At 39.8% G+C, this 14,818-nt stretch overlaps 1 protein-coding gene across 2 annotated transcripts in view; it reads right to left on the bottom strand.

Moving 5' to 3' along the window:
* REEP3 (receptor accessory protein 3) overlaps positions 1-14,818 on the bottom strand; it is a 96,786-nt gene that overhangs the window by 22,749 nt on the left and 59,219 nt on the right. For both annotated transcript variants that reach the window (XM_032423907.1, XM_032423908.1), the window contains exons 3-5: positions 4,101-4,177; positions 1,424-1,544; positions 1,136-1,249 (exon numbers count right to left, since the gene is read on the bottom strand). In XM_032423907.1, the coding sequence (XP_032279798.1) occupies positions 1,136-1,249; positions 1,424-1,544; positions 4,101-4,177 (312 nt within the window). The remainder of the gene's footprint in view (positions 1-1,135; positions 1,250-1,423; positions 1,545-4,100; positions 4,178-14,818) is intronic.

Raw genomic sequence — 14,818 nt, 5'->3', positions numbered from 1 at the left:
TGATCATATTAACTGTACTTGAGCCAAAGATCACTCTGAAAAATTAAGGATCATTCTGGAAACCCCATTTAACATTTGACATCCCTTCACCATTACTATTATATAGAATCACCACTTAATTAGAATATTTATTCCCATAGCATTGGTATTTTGGTTTAAGATAACCAAGTTGAAAAAGCCTAACTCAAAAGCTGGAATACTATTTAATCTCAATTTAACTTAATAGCAACAAACTCAATGTCACTTGAGAGACAGAGAGGGAGAGACATGTATATTAACGTTCATTGGAGTTCTACTATATTTTGGCAACCACTGTGCTTTTGTACATCCTCTCACAGACAGGTATATTCTCCCATGTTATACATGAGCAACCGGTGAACACAGAGGTTAAGTAAATCACCAACAGTTATTTAGAAAGTCACACTCAGCATTTTCTGGATCTGAAGCCTGTTTTCTTTCCATATACTACAGACCAAAATCAATTATGCTACGGTATTTAAAATAAACCACATTAAATACTACATGCAAAGAAATCCAAAAGCCATAATGTGAGTTTTCACAGAAGGCATACATCTGATAACTTCACTTGCAAAACACAACACATGACATTAGTAACTGGCTAAAATCTCAAGTTTTAAGAACAGAATTTTTTCATGCCTTATTTTAAATAATCAGTTACCTCAAATTGGTCGAAGTAGGGGTGCAGGAGTAAGCCAGAAATCCTACCAAGATATTGCCATCGAGAGAGAAAGAGAGAGAGAGAGAGAGAGAGAGAGAGAAACACCAGAGACAGGGAAAGAAAGAATGGGTCATCTTTACTAAAGGTGATTTACTCAACCTTACTTTAAGGTTATAAAGTAGGAAAATTACGACAAAATGACATCTTCAGGTATGTCTTTCTATATTAACTAGCTCTCATTTTGTGATCAATTAAGACTTTCAAAATATTGAGTAGTTACAAAATACATGCGTTAAAATGTTTTTTGAATTATCCCCTTGTTCTTTCCAGCTTTACAAAAATAAGCCGAAAGCAAAATTCTGCCAAAATTTTATAATGATCTGGAATATAAAGCCACCTGACTTTGTCCCTTGGCTTTAATGTGACACTGGGTAAAACACGGAACTGCACAGTTACCTTCACGGCTGCAGTGACCGCAGCAGTGGCTGCAAAAGCCAGTCCTTGCCGGCCGAAGCTGACCACCGTCTCGTAGCCCCGCTCCTTGGCTTGGACAATATAGTCATCTATCTCCTGGGGAGAGACAGACAGACTCACAGGTAGAAACTTTATTTGACAATAGTGTCAAGAAGCCAAAAACGACAACCCTCCCCCATGAAATGATAGTTTCACTCGTTTTATAGCACAAACCATGCAATGATGTACATTTCTAACGAACGATTTGTAGAAATAACTTATATATCTTACCCTTTCCTTGGAAGAAAGAAGCGGATGAAGGAATTTTCTATATATTAAACTTGCTCCTTTGGTATAGGGAGAGAGCAGCCACACGACAAAGGCAATCTTAAGCTCATAGTACAGGGGGAACCTAACAAGAATAAATTTGAAAAAACCGCGGATGAAACTAAAGTACAATGAGGAAATCTCACACGTGCGCACACACACACTCGCATACATGCACGCATGCACACAAGCTTTTAAGAAAGTTCAATCACCAAGTTAAGTTTTCACATGTAAAAGTGAGTGATTAACAAAAGAACTATGTTTGAATTGACTTAATTTCATTAACTACAGATGAGTTCTAAGCAAAGAGGAACCTGATTCCTGCAGAGATTCAGCAACTTCTAGTACAAGATTCTTCTGTTGAAGAGACCACAGGCAAGCTGCCAACGGACTGTAGCCATCCAGAGAGAACGTTAACAGCATGTACCCAGGGCGGTGAGGGGCACCCCCGACCCTTCCGCATGTCGGGACCTGACATCTGTCCACTCACCAGGGCTAAGCTTTACATGCTCCAAGGGCACAAAGTTACCCCATGAACACATCTCCTTCTCTTTCTCAGAAGCCCCCAAGAACTTCCCTTCCAATCTCATTTGGCCGGAAGTGCGACGCTGGGCAGACAATGATTCACTTGTAAGGGGAATGGAATTCCCATGCGGCAGACTGGGAATGAACGTTATCCACCCACGCACGCCCTTTTCCATGTGACTCTGCAGTGCTCTCTCTCCCTGTAGGCTGAGTACACTTCCTCGAGCAATGACTGCAGGTGTAGACATGTGACTTGCTTTGGCCAACATCACGGGAGTCTGACATATCCCATGCGCGCAGAAGCTTTAAATGCCCCTTGACTTCCTCACCCCGACACCCCCAACCTCTTGCTTTAAATTTTTACTTTCTGCCATGAGAACAGCTGCTTCTTCAGCCTTGGTCCTGAAATGAGAAGACACTTAAAACTGAGCTGAGTCCAGCAAAGCTGCAGCCAACCTTTTGCCCTTAAATAACCTGAGCAAGAAATATGTGTTTGTTTTTCTAACTCGCTGTGGTTAAAAGGTTTGTCCATTGCCACAGCAAAAGTGAACTAATATACCGTAGGGGACTAGCATTCTTGGGCCAGGAATTATTAAGATACGTGATATCTGAACAAATCTGGCCTCTCCTGATGAGGCAGAGGGGTACAGGGTGGTAAGGAATGACTGCTGTGGAGTCAACAAAGGGTCTTTGCCTGGTGCAGTTACAGAGGAGTTTCTGGACTTCCACTGTTCCTGGTAAACTTTTGCTACATTATTCGTTTTTTAATAATGTATATATGCTACATCTGCGATCAGGAAAAAATGAGGTCTTTAAAAAGAGAACCTTGAAACTTAAGAGAGACCTAGCATGGTTTGAAATCTGTTCTGCCCCTTAAAACCAAATAAAAAACCCTCCCCCAAAACTCCACACCAAATACTTAACAGGAAAATGAATGAGCTTTGGGATACAGTAAGGACAAGTTTTGTTTCAAATCAGAAGAGAAAGATGGGTGCAGACACAGAGAAGTTCATAAATGAGGGCAAGTGTTAAGAACATTTAAGTCTGATGACTTCTCTATTTTTTCTAGCAATCCAACGTGACCTAATGTGCTGTAAGAGTATGATGAGAAGAGCAAAGCTAGAAAGACAGTTTAAGGAGAGAAGAGCAAATGTCTTAAACAGATGCAGGAGGGCATGGAGGTAGCGAGTAAAGGGAAAGCAAAGAGGTTCAAATCGATACCTATATGAGCAGCTGACTGATGTTCTGGGGGCTGCCTTTGGGAGCCCAGGTAAAGAAGCAAAGTATTAAGTTCAGAGATTTTATTTTTTAATTTTTATATTTTTTAAAGATTTTATTTATTTATTCATGAGAGAGAGAGAGAGAGAGAGGCAGAGGGAGAAGCAGGGAGCCTGATGCGGGACTCGATCCCAGGACCCTGGGATCATGACCTGAGCCGAAGGCAGATGCTTAACCATCTGAGCCACCCAGGTGCCCGTTTAAAGATTTTAAAAGGAGGACTTCTCCAAGTGATGGTAAGGTTTAGATGGAAATGCACCAGTGAAATATGGCACAAGGAGATTCAAGTTGTTCCATTTGGTATTACTTCTTGGTAAAATGTTAAATCCTTGAGGATATAAACATGTTTTAATTTTGTCTCAGCTATTTGGAACAGAGCAGCCAAGGAGCTGGTGGTGAGTGGGCGTCCACGTGGATGCTGACGTCATCCGGTCTGAATGTTTGTAGTTGAGAGTTTTAAGGATGGGGAGGGAGTGCTAGAACCAGATGCTGTGGGCTTCAAAGGGGGAGTCATTTAGGAAGTGATAAAGAAAAATAGCCTGAAGTCATCGTGTGGAAAAAGGATAATGACTACCAAGTTTTTCTATTCCAAGATACTGGGACCTGTGTGGGAGGAAGGCAGGGAGCGACACATGGGGAGAAGAATGAGCTGCCTTTATCTGAGTGGGACCTGTAAGGAAAGTAATGTTCTTACAGGGAAACCAGATGAAGAAAATGAAACACTGGATAATTAGGTAACTTGATCAAATTCACTTGGTTACCAGCAAGAGCAGGGTAAGAACTCGGGACACCTGATAAAGAGTCTATAGTCTGGCCCTTTCTCAGTGCTAGAACTTACCAAGCGACTGTTTGATCTGTTACTGTTTCAATCACAGTATAGAGAGCAAAAACAATCCAGTACATCATCCATCGGACCTGGAAATAATAAAAATGCTTATGAAATAACAGACTAACGTTATTTGCAACTCTGAATAATTACATATATATTTTTAGATATACAGCATGCTGGATCAAATGCAGAAGGTGATGGTTTAATTCTCAACAGATTTATGCCTGCGTTCCTCCCATCACTACATCAACAGTCTTGGGATATAAGACGAGAATCTAAGAATAACAAATCTCCACCCTGACACAATATAATGTAGGAATCTGAGTGAAATAATCAGAACAATAGGATATATTTTTCTTAAGTGGAGGAAAGTTCTTTAAAATTTCTTATTCTTACCTACATGCTTCTTTATGATGTCGATTAGCTATTAATTATATAATAACAGCATAATGATATGATCACTTTTAATCTTTATTAGTCTTCCAAATTTTGCATTCCTTAATTCTCAATATATAGAAACTGTTCAGGAACCAAAGAACGATCCTGTGTTTCTTACATCCATAAGGTTGGTACCCCAGTTTGGAAGTTGGTTAGTGTATTCTTTCCCCTGAAGCTCCTTGTACATCTGTAACCTCTCACACATCATTTCCTTCTTCTATCAACACCACAATGGTCACTGCAATCGGGTGAATGTTTGCGTCCTCCCCCTCAAATTTGTATGTTGAAATCCTAACCCCAAATGTGTACTAGGAGGTGGGGCCTTTGGGAGGTGATGAGGTCATGAGGGTGGAGCATGGAGTTAGTGTTCTTCTAAAAGGGACTCCAAAGAGATCTCTCATCCCTTCCACCATATGGGAACACAGAGAAAATGGCCATCTATGAACCAAGAAGTGGGTCTCACCAGACACCAGACTTGCCTTCATCTTGGACTTCTAGCCTCCAGAATAGTGAGAAATAAATTTCTGTTTTTTATAAGCCACCCAATCTACGGTACTTTTGTTACAGAAGTCTGAAAGGACTGAGACAGTTCAGGACATTTTTACTTCTTGCCTGGAATACAGCATCCTAACTGGTCCCTGAGACTCCAGTATCTCTTTGTATCAATCCTTTTCATAGAAAGCTGCCAGATTTTTTCTTGAACTCATTTCCCCAACTATACCTTTCTACTTACCTGAGCACATAGACTCTCTTCATCACAGGTTGGATTTTCATTAAGGATTAAAATCTCTGATCTTGCTCAATATTATAATAATGGCTAATATACAAAACCATGCCAACTATAGGTTAGGGATTGTACTAAGTGCATCACCTATTAAATCATTTACTCTCCACAACAATACTACAAGGAAAGAAACATAATTATTTCCACTACAGATAAGGAAATAGTGACAGAGAGGTAAAATGACTTGCTCAAGGTCACGTAGCCAGAATTTGAATCCAGGCTGCCTGACCCTGGATTTGGTGCTATTAATCAATTATACGATGTAGAGAAAGAATTTGTGAGGATTTGCTAAATGTGAGATCCAAGAATAACCACTACTTTGCTTGTTCTCATCCCAATGAGATGACAAAAAAAAAAAAAATTTAGGTCTCTATAAATAGCTAGAAAATTGACCTAACTATTTAGTTTTAATATAGAAGCTTGTTTGGGTATTCCATAGACAATAGAAACTATAATTCAAGTGGCTTTTATGGTTTTCTCTTTACATGGACAATTCAATTCAAAATAGCCATGAATAACTTTTGAAGCAATGTATCATGAAACAGAAATAATACCAATTTATTCTAATTTATAGACTCCTGAAAGCTTAAAAAAATTTGCCCAAAGCAAGTAATAGGGTATATTATCTATATGTGAAATACAAGGCAACTGATTTACAATGATCATCTCAAATTAAAAAAGAACAAAACAGCCCAAATGTACTCTTTAATAAGTTTTTTTTTTTTTTTGAACTTTTCATGTGTTCTCTTAAATTGCTCACTGCTGCCAATTCCAAACTTTTGTCCAAATATGGGGATTTTCTTCTAGGGCTCACATCCTATGTATATTCCCCCCTCCCTTTTTAAGGAAAGTGATACTCTTACATGAGTTGATTCACCCAGACCTTCCCGATCCAAACATGAACTCAGCACTTTTCCCTCTCAACTGTATTCAGAGGGTTAGCTTTCACCCCGATTGACTAAAAGCCTCCCTCTCCCAAAAAAGAAATGAAGAAAAAAGACTACAAACAGAATAATGAGCTTTTCCACAGCTACAAGGGATCTTAGAGGTGATGACATTTTTGAAAACTATACAACCCTTTACGGAGAAAACAGAAACAATCACAAGAGAAAAGCGCTCCCTCTGGGCCTCCTATTCCACCCACGGTGGGACTCTGGAGGAGACGCCAAGAAACCCGAGTGCTCCCTGGGCAGAGCTTGAAAACAAATAATACAGTAAACCTCTTACTATCTTGAGGGCCAAAATAAATAAGATGAACAAGGCCAGTGAGCTAAGAGATGGCTGGAGGAGGCACAGTCTTCCCTGATGCGAAGGACACAGCTTCTCAATGAACAAGGGGTGACCTTCAGACCCCTCTTGTCAGTCCTTGTCCCTCTCCTTGTACTCAACACAGGGATTTCAGCGTGACTATCATCTTTCCCAGGAAAGTGGAGGTTTAAATTCGGTTGTCTGTCTCATAGAAAGTTTAGGAAACTTTCAGAAAGGTAAAATAGTTAAGTCAGTGCTTGTTACTTTTCATTATTTCACTATTTCCTACCACTGTTACGACTGTGAGTTTCCAAATGGATAACAACTTCACAAGTAGTTGTAATTTACTGGTTAGCAGAGTAGAAGAGAGATAATGGGGACTGTATACATAGTTACTGGTGATACCCTGAATGACTAGTTCTCCAATGAATAAGAGCGGCTACATGTCCCACAGATTTTAAGGGCTTATTCAGTTTCCAAATGAAGTTATTAAATTAATTTTAAACCCCACAAAATAAAAGTGCTTTAAAGAATGTAATGTTTACCTCTTTATTTTTTTAAAAAGATTTTATTTATTTATTTGACAGAGAGACAGAGGGTGCGTGTTATACAAGCAGGGGGAGGGGCAAAGGGAAAAGCAGGCTCCCTGCTGAGCAGGGATTCCCAGGACCCTGGGATCATGACCTGAGCCGAAGGCAGATGCTTAACCAACTGAGCCACCCAGGTGCCCCATGTTTATCTCTTTAAAAACCCCCGTATACTTATTTAGGTTGTGAGACTATTTAGTAATGTCAAAAATTTAAAAAGAAGAAAAAGAAGGCAGCCATGCCATTGCCATTTTAGTTAAAACACAACCAACTATCCAATTAAGAGAGTATTCCTGGACATTTTCTTGGAGTATTGACAACAATTTTCTATAAGCATAACTCCATGGTATAGGAATTTGTCTCTAATGAATAAATTCCTTGATAATCTGCTCTTAGGGATTTTTTGGTTGTCCTTATCAGAAATATGGACCTTAAATTATAATAGGCAGGCAATAATACTTAAATGAATGTAATGAGTGTGTGTTATTCGTGGGAGCAACCACAAAGAAAGTTAACCTTGAAAAGATATTGCTTTCTTTTTTCTATTAATGGATTTGCTTGGGATTTTATACCAAATGACTACTCAGCAGAGCTTTTATTAAAACTACACCTCAAGGCCACACAGCCTATGTTTAAGGTTCCAAGGAAATAGCAAGAAAGAAGTCAAGGTCAAAAAGGAAAAAAAAAAAAAAAAAAGAAAAGAACAAGTCACAAAACAATAGAAGTATAATTAAACATGAAGATTAAAGATAAAATATTCTTTAGATCAAAAGAAAACATCAATAACAAAATGCAAAAATAAAACCAAAAATTGGTAGGAAAACAATCACACTGATAATCTTGAGAATGTATATAACCAAATATAATCACCTTTAAAATGTTATACAAATATAAGTAACTTAACTGGTAACCTTAATAAATTACAACCACCTTTTAAGTTGCTGGAAAAAAGGATACTGGCATCATCTTTATTTGTTAAAAATTTATGTTCTTGGGGAAAAAAATTCATGTTCTTGGGGAAGTAGAAACAAATAGTATACATTATCTTTCTAGTTCAGAAGCAATTGGTAAAATCAGGAAACCATTGTCTAGGTATCTCCATGAGAACAACGAGTAATAAGAAAGCTGTACCCAACTCTTTCTTAAAAGTCTCTCTTTGGTCCCAGGGAACTGAATTATCCAACAAGGTGAAGCTTATTACCTATAAGCACTAAGATGGGCACACACACACCCTACTTTTGATAAATTTTCCTATCAAACATAATTTAAACAATTCTTAAGGACTCACGTGGCATCATTACGTATAACACTCACTAATACAACGGTAGCAAACCCTACTTACCTTATGTTATGAGAATAGAAACATGAATAGGATAGTTTCTGTCCTCAAGGATTTAACATTTCACTGGGGAAAAAAATGAGTAAAAAACTGTGATTTAAAAAAAAAGTGTTCTGCTGTTTTTACTACATTAGATGTCCTAGCTTCCAGTGTGAGTCAAGAGCACAAGAATCTGAGGAAAGCTTAATAAAGGGACTATTTATAAAGTTGTGAGCAAGGTTCAGGAAACCCAATAAAAGGCTACTGGTGTACCCTGGAGCTAGCAACAAAAGGAGCTGGCATTACCCCTAGATGTGAAGGAAGGAGGGAGGGCAGGGAAAAGTTTCCTGGAATCCAGAGAGGGCAGCTGTAGGGGAGAGCTGTAGCCGCAGGCAGACAGTCACAGTCAACCCACGGTGGCAGGGGAGGAAGGGAGGATGCTGGGAGGACAACCCTCTGACCTCAGGCTCATCCTGCCTTCTGATCTTCTGCAGAAGCTGCTCCTGGGCCAAACCCAAAGGGAGGCCAGAGGTGATGCAGTCTGTATGAATCAGCCTCCTGGGCCATAAGCAAGGGGAAATTCCACTGGAAGGGCGAATAAAAGGTCCCAGCACTACCTCGCCTGCCATCTCTTTGATCCACCCAGAATGGAAGTCTTTTCTCACCACTTCCACAGATCCCTCCCCAGCCCAGATGACACCATCTCCCATCTGCATGATCCCCACAGCATCCTAACCGATCACCCTGCTTTCCTGGGTCTTTTCTGTATACAGCAGTCCGAGGCTCTCCTTAAAACAGAAGCCAAATCACGTCATTCCTCTGCTCAAACCTCTCTTAGGGCTCCCATCAGTATTCTTACCATGGCCTAGAAGACTCTGTGGATGTGGCACCTGCTACCTCTCTGGCCTCATCTGCTCCTCTTTGCTGTCCTGTTCTGCTTGTCACCTGGGCCCTCTTACTGGCCCTTGTGTGCGCAGATATACTCCTGCCTCAGGGCCTCAGTACATGCTTTTCGTGTTTTTTTTTTTTTTTTTTTTTGCCTGAAATGCTCTTCCCGCAGTTATCCATGTGGATCACTTTCTCACTTGCTTCGGGTCTCTGCTCAAATATTTACCTGAGAGGTCTTCTAAAATATCAGTGTCCTCCTAGCTCCCTTATCCTGACTCATTTTTCTCTTTAGAAACATATCACGTATCACTGACACATCTAGCAAATGTTTACTTTTTTTTTTTTTGCCTTTCCCTACTAGAATGTAAACTCCAAGAGGAGAAAGACTTTTATTTTGCTCACTGCTGAATTTTTCCCTGTGCCTAGCATCAACAGAGCTCCATAAATACATATTGATCAGTTGCTGAATGAATACGGGCCGTGCACAGCTCAGCATGCTCCGTTCTTTAAGGATTGCAAGAGGTTAGATCCTCAAGAGGAGATACAGCAGGACGGGTGAGCATCAACTAGCCCTTTAGGAGATCTGGTTTTAAAAGAAAAAAAAAAGAGGAAGAATAAAAAAATAGCATGAAGCAAAAAGAAAGCGTGTTTACATTCTCAAGGATTGAAAATTTTACCAGCAAGATAAGAAGGTTCAAATGAAGAGAAAGCAGGTATACTTAATGGAACAAGATCCCACATGAGAAAGACAAGAATTAGATTAGGAAGAAGAGTGGGCTCAAGAAAGCAGGAGAGAGGCATGCTCTATACTAACAGAGTTCTAGTAAAACTGTTATGATCAGACTTAGGTTCAGATTAAGTTTAGGCGAGCCTCAGCAAGAAAATAATATTCTAACATTTTGTCAAAAGACTGGCTGTGTTGGGAAGAGGACCAGAGCCAGGGACCTCTATCTTTACTCTAGAGGAGGAGAGCAGGTCACCCCTTCAGGCTGGGTGTGACTGTAAAGGAGGGTGGGTTGGAGGACAGTAGTAAAGGTTTGGACAAGCTGTTCATCTGGATGGGAAAAGCAGCAGCCTAGGGTAGAGATGTTCTAGATTATGAGACGAAGGATGGCCTCAGCTGCTCTGGAGGTGAGATCCAGGAGGCTGCCAGTGGTCTAAGTTGAAGACAGTGAAACAAGAGAGCTGGGAGGTGACAGCTTGCTGTCCGTCAAGACGCCTAACAGCAGAATTGTGGCTGTGGAGTGGCCCAGCCAGGGCTGGTGTCTCTCAGCCCCCCTTTGCAGGTAGGTGGGGCCATGCATCCAATTCTCCCCAGCAGAATGTGAGGTGAGGCTTTTGAGAAGTGGGTGTATCTCCCCCACAGGCTCTTCCCCCCTTCTTGTGGCCTGGGAGGGCAGGGAGCAGGGCAATGTTGGAAGCCATGTGTTGAAGGTAGGTAGAGTCCCAGTTCTTGAAGGATGGCATGAGGAGAATTTGTTGCCAAAATGAACACCCTGGACTGTTCTATGAGAGAGAGATACATTTCTATATTCCTTCAGCCGTTGCATTTTTATTACACATTATAATTATAGTAGCTTAGCCTACCCTAACATGAAAGGTTACGCTAAAGCAAGGCTGAAGTAACCACGGTTCCGGAATGAGGGAAGCATGAGTCCCAGTGTCCCAGTGCCATCATCTGCCATGTGTGACACGGTTAATGCCCTAGTTGGTGGTGAAGGTGATACCACCACAGCGATCTGGAAATGGGAAGAGGACTACCATGTTAAGAAATTCTGGTTGAGACACTTTCAGGGGACTCTCAGGAGGATCTGGAGGACAGGAAGCAGTGATGCTCTCATGCAGCAGATCGGGGAAGGGCTAGAGAAATACTATTTTAAACTACTCTTGTGATCCCTTGGCAAATGTGGTTCTGTCTGTGTGAATTTGTTCATTATCATCTGCCCTGTCCGTCTGTATGGCTTCAGTGGCAATCCCCTTCTATTTTCATTAGGCCAATAAATCAGATAAATTAGCTGGTTAGAAATATGAATAAAGTTTTAAAGTGGGTATATTCTGAGTGGGAGGCCAAGATATCCAAAGTATAAAGTACATAAAAGTCAGTGGGATTACTACTTGAAAAATGTTGTTTGATGCTCACTTTGCTTTGTTTTGTTTCCCAAGAGTATACCTGATGTTTCCTATGGTACCTGAAACAACATTCGCAAAGATATTTACTAAAAGAATTAATGAACTGGGCTAACTTATATACAAGACTGTAATTTCCATTCTTCCTAATTATTTGGTAATAAACCTCTTTTGAAAGTGGTCACAATGAACTGGTAGTCATATTTAAATCTTGGAACGCAGGGTGTCTGGGTGGCTCAGTCAGTTAAGCGTCTGCCTTCGGCTCAGGTCATGATCTCAGGGTCCTGGGATCGAGCCCTGCACTGGGCTCCCTGCTCAGTGGGGAGTCTGCTTCTCCTTCTCTTCCTGCTTGTGTTCCCTCTCTCGCTGTGTCTCTCTCTCTCTGTCAAATAATAAAATCTTTAAAAGAATAATAAATAAATCTTGGAACGCTTTATGTACTATCTTTTTTGTGACTAGAGAAATGTGAATATTTTAATTTACAATACATTATTTATAAGTAAAAGATTCTTCAAATGGAATCTTAGAATCATTTAAATATCAAAATGAATTTATATTCCAAGAAAATATACTCTTATAATTAGGCAAGTTCTTTTGGAGATTATGGAATCATCTGTGATATAAAACCATAGTATCTAAAATTACATTCTAGTTTATATAGTGCATGGATCAGATTAGCTTATTTAACAAGCCAGCACCTGCTTTATTATTACTCAAAATCCATAAGGCTTTTACAAAGCCTTAGCATTTCAGAAACCCAGACAGTCATGTGATGGTGTTCTTAGCTTTACTCTCTCAAAGGAATTAGAGGATATTTTAAGCCTGAGTGAATACTGTAAAATGAATATACCCATAGGCTAAATTTACTATCAAAAGACCATGCTCCATTTAATAGGTATGCATTTATCTACCCTTGATTGCAAAAGTAGGCCTCAGTTCATGATCTTTTAACATTTTTTTAAGAAAACAAGTTTTTATGATTTATATCCTTAGACAATGAAATTGACTGAAATCCCCAAACGAATAAAGCAAACAAAAAGTGAACAGCAACTGTGAAACAATCCTTCTGATTTCCATCACAGAAATTGAGAGCAATGCACAGGCCCTGAATATATAGGGGAATATCATGTTTTTGTGGAAGGAGGCATGTTGCTATAGATTTATGAGTCATGGTAATAGCAGTGATGGCATATTAATTAAAACATATTGGGGTGCTTGGGTGGCTCAGTTAGTTGAGCGTTTGGATTTTTTTTTTTTAAAGATTTTATTTATTTGAGAGAGAGAGAGAGAGAGAGAGCACGAGTGGGGTGAAGGGCAGAGGGAGAAGCAGACTCCCTGCTGAGCAAGGAGCCTGACGCAGGGCTTGATCCCAGGACCCTGGGATCATGACCTGAGCCGAAGGCAGACACTTAACCAACTGAGCCACCCAGGCGCCCCAAGCATCTGGATCTTGATCCCAGCTCAGGTCTTGATGTCAGGGTCACGAGTTCAAGCCCTGTGTTGTGCTCCACGCTGGGTGTGGAGCCTATTAAAAGAAAAAAAAATTCTTTTTCTTTAAACTGTATCTTTATATAACTTATTCTCTCTATGCTAGGACCAGTGTGATATTATAACAACAGTGGTATTAACAGTATTATATATGTTAGAATATTGATATAAGTGCATAATTACACTTGCATGATGAAAAGAAAAATTATGTGATATATTAATTCGATAGATATTACTCAGGGCCTTTTAGAAACAAAGCCCTTTTACATGAAATAGGTATAAACCTGATGTCGAGGTGTTCCTACCACCAAGAAGCTTTCATGGGAGGGATTAGTAAAAGAAGACATAAAAGGATAAGAATTGGTGATAACCAGCATAATGTTTGCTCCACCATGTAACTACTAATATTTTATTATATGTTATTCATTTGCCTTGTATGAATTAAATTTCTTCACTTCCAAAGGAAAGCCTTCCCGAATTAACTCCTCCCCCTCTAAAGGTCATATATAATCTTTGTGCACCATCCTTTTTCTTTGTAGCATATCTGAGAAATGGTTTATATAACATCTACCCCTGCTGCTTAGAGTATAATAACCAACGGGGACAGAAACCATCGTGTTCACCATCATGTTGCCAGCACCTAGCACTCTGGGTCTGGTAAAGCAAGAACAGAGGAAGACTTTTGCTTAATAGTTTCTTTCTTTCCTTTTTTTTTTTTTAAAGATTTTATTTATTTGACAGTGAGAGAGAGAGCACAAGCAGGGGGGGAGCAGGAGAGGGAGAAGCAGGCTCCGCGCTGAGCAGGGAGCCTGATGTGGGGCTCTATCCCAGGACCCTGGGATCATGACCTGAGCCAAAGGCCACCCAGGTGCCCCTGCTTAATAGTTTCTTAATTCTGGGGTCTCAGTCGGTTAAGCGGCTGCCTTTGGCTCAGGCCATGATCTCAGGGTACTGGGATCAATGCCCGCATCAGGCTCCCTGTTCAGCCAGGAGCCTGCCTCTGACCCTCTCCCTGCTATCCCCCCCTCCCCCGCCACTCGTGGTCACTCTCTCTCTGTCTCAAATAAATAAATAAATAATAAACTCTTTAAAAAATTAGTTTCTTAATTCTAAGGTCTGGATTGATGCAAGACTCAAACAAGTAACTTTGGACTGCAAATAGCAGTTTGTAACATACAAAATAGTCTATTTTGTCAAAGTTGTTCTCAGACTTATCAGAGATTAAACAATTTTCCAACATTTCTTAATTTCAGATTCTTTGAATCATAAAGCAATTAATGCCAGTCTTTAAGAAAAAATGAAAAATTACATATGCCTAATGATTTCAATTATAACCACACTAAGTAAATCCAGATCATAAAATGCTAAAATATGCTTCATAGGGAAAAAAAAAAAAATCTTTGCTGAGTCTGAAAAGAAATAAACATTGCTGAATTTCAGACCACCCAAAGAGAACTTTATTTTCTGACCATTATTATTCACTCAAGTCCATTCACCCAAAACATTCATTCTACACCACATTTCAGAGACAACAGAGAGACCTTCTAATATAGAATTCTTTAGAAATAGTATAGAGTTGAAAAGATTTCTCCCATTTCATTAACATTATGCAATAATTTGGTTACTTCATAATGATTTTTCCCCACTAAAAACAAAAAGGAACAAAATGTGAGAAATCAATAGAAAAACTCCCTCTTTTATCCAACCCAGATGGCTCAGTTATGGGATTTTTCCCACAGCTGTGCCAAGTAGAAGCATGCTTGAAAATAAGCTAGTTGAAGTTCAATCCAAAGTGAATAGAGACCATGGCTGAATAGAGTTCTTTTTTTAAAAAAGGGGCATGTGTTTG

This window comes from Phoca vitulina, unplaced genomic scaffold, assembly GCF_004348235.1.
Source record: "Phoca vitulina isolate PV1807 unplaced genomic scaffold, GSC_HSeal_1.0 scaffold29, whole genome shotgun sequence".
Classification (NCBI taxonomy): domain Eukaryota; kingdom Metazoa; phylum Chordata; class Mammalia; order Carnivora; family Phocidae; genus Phoca; species Phoca vitulina.
This window is presented reverse-complemented; position numbering and strand designations above follow the sequence as displayed.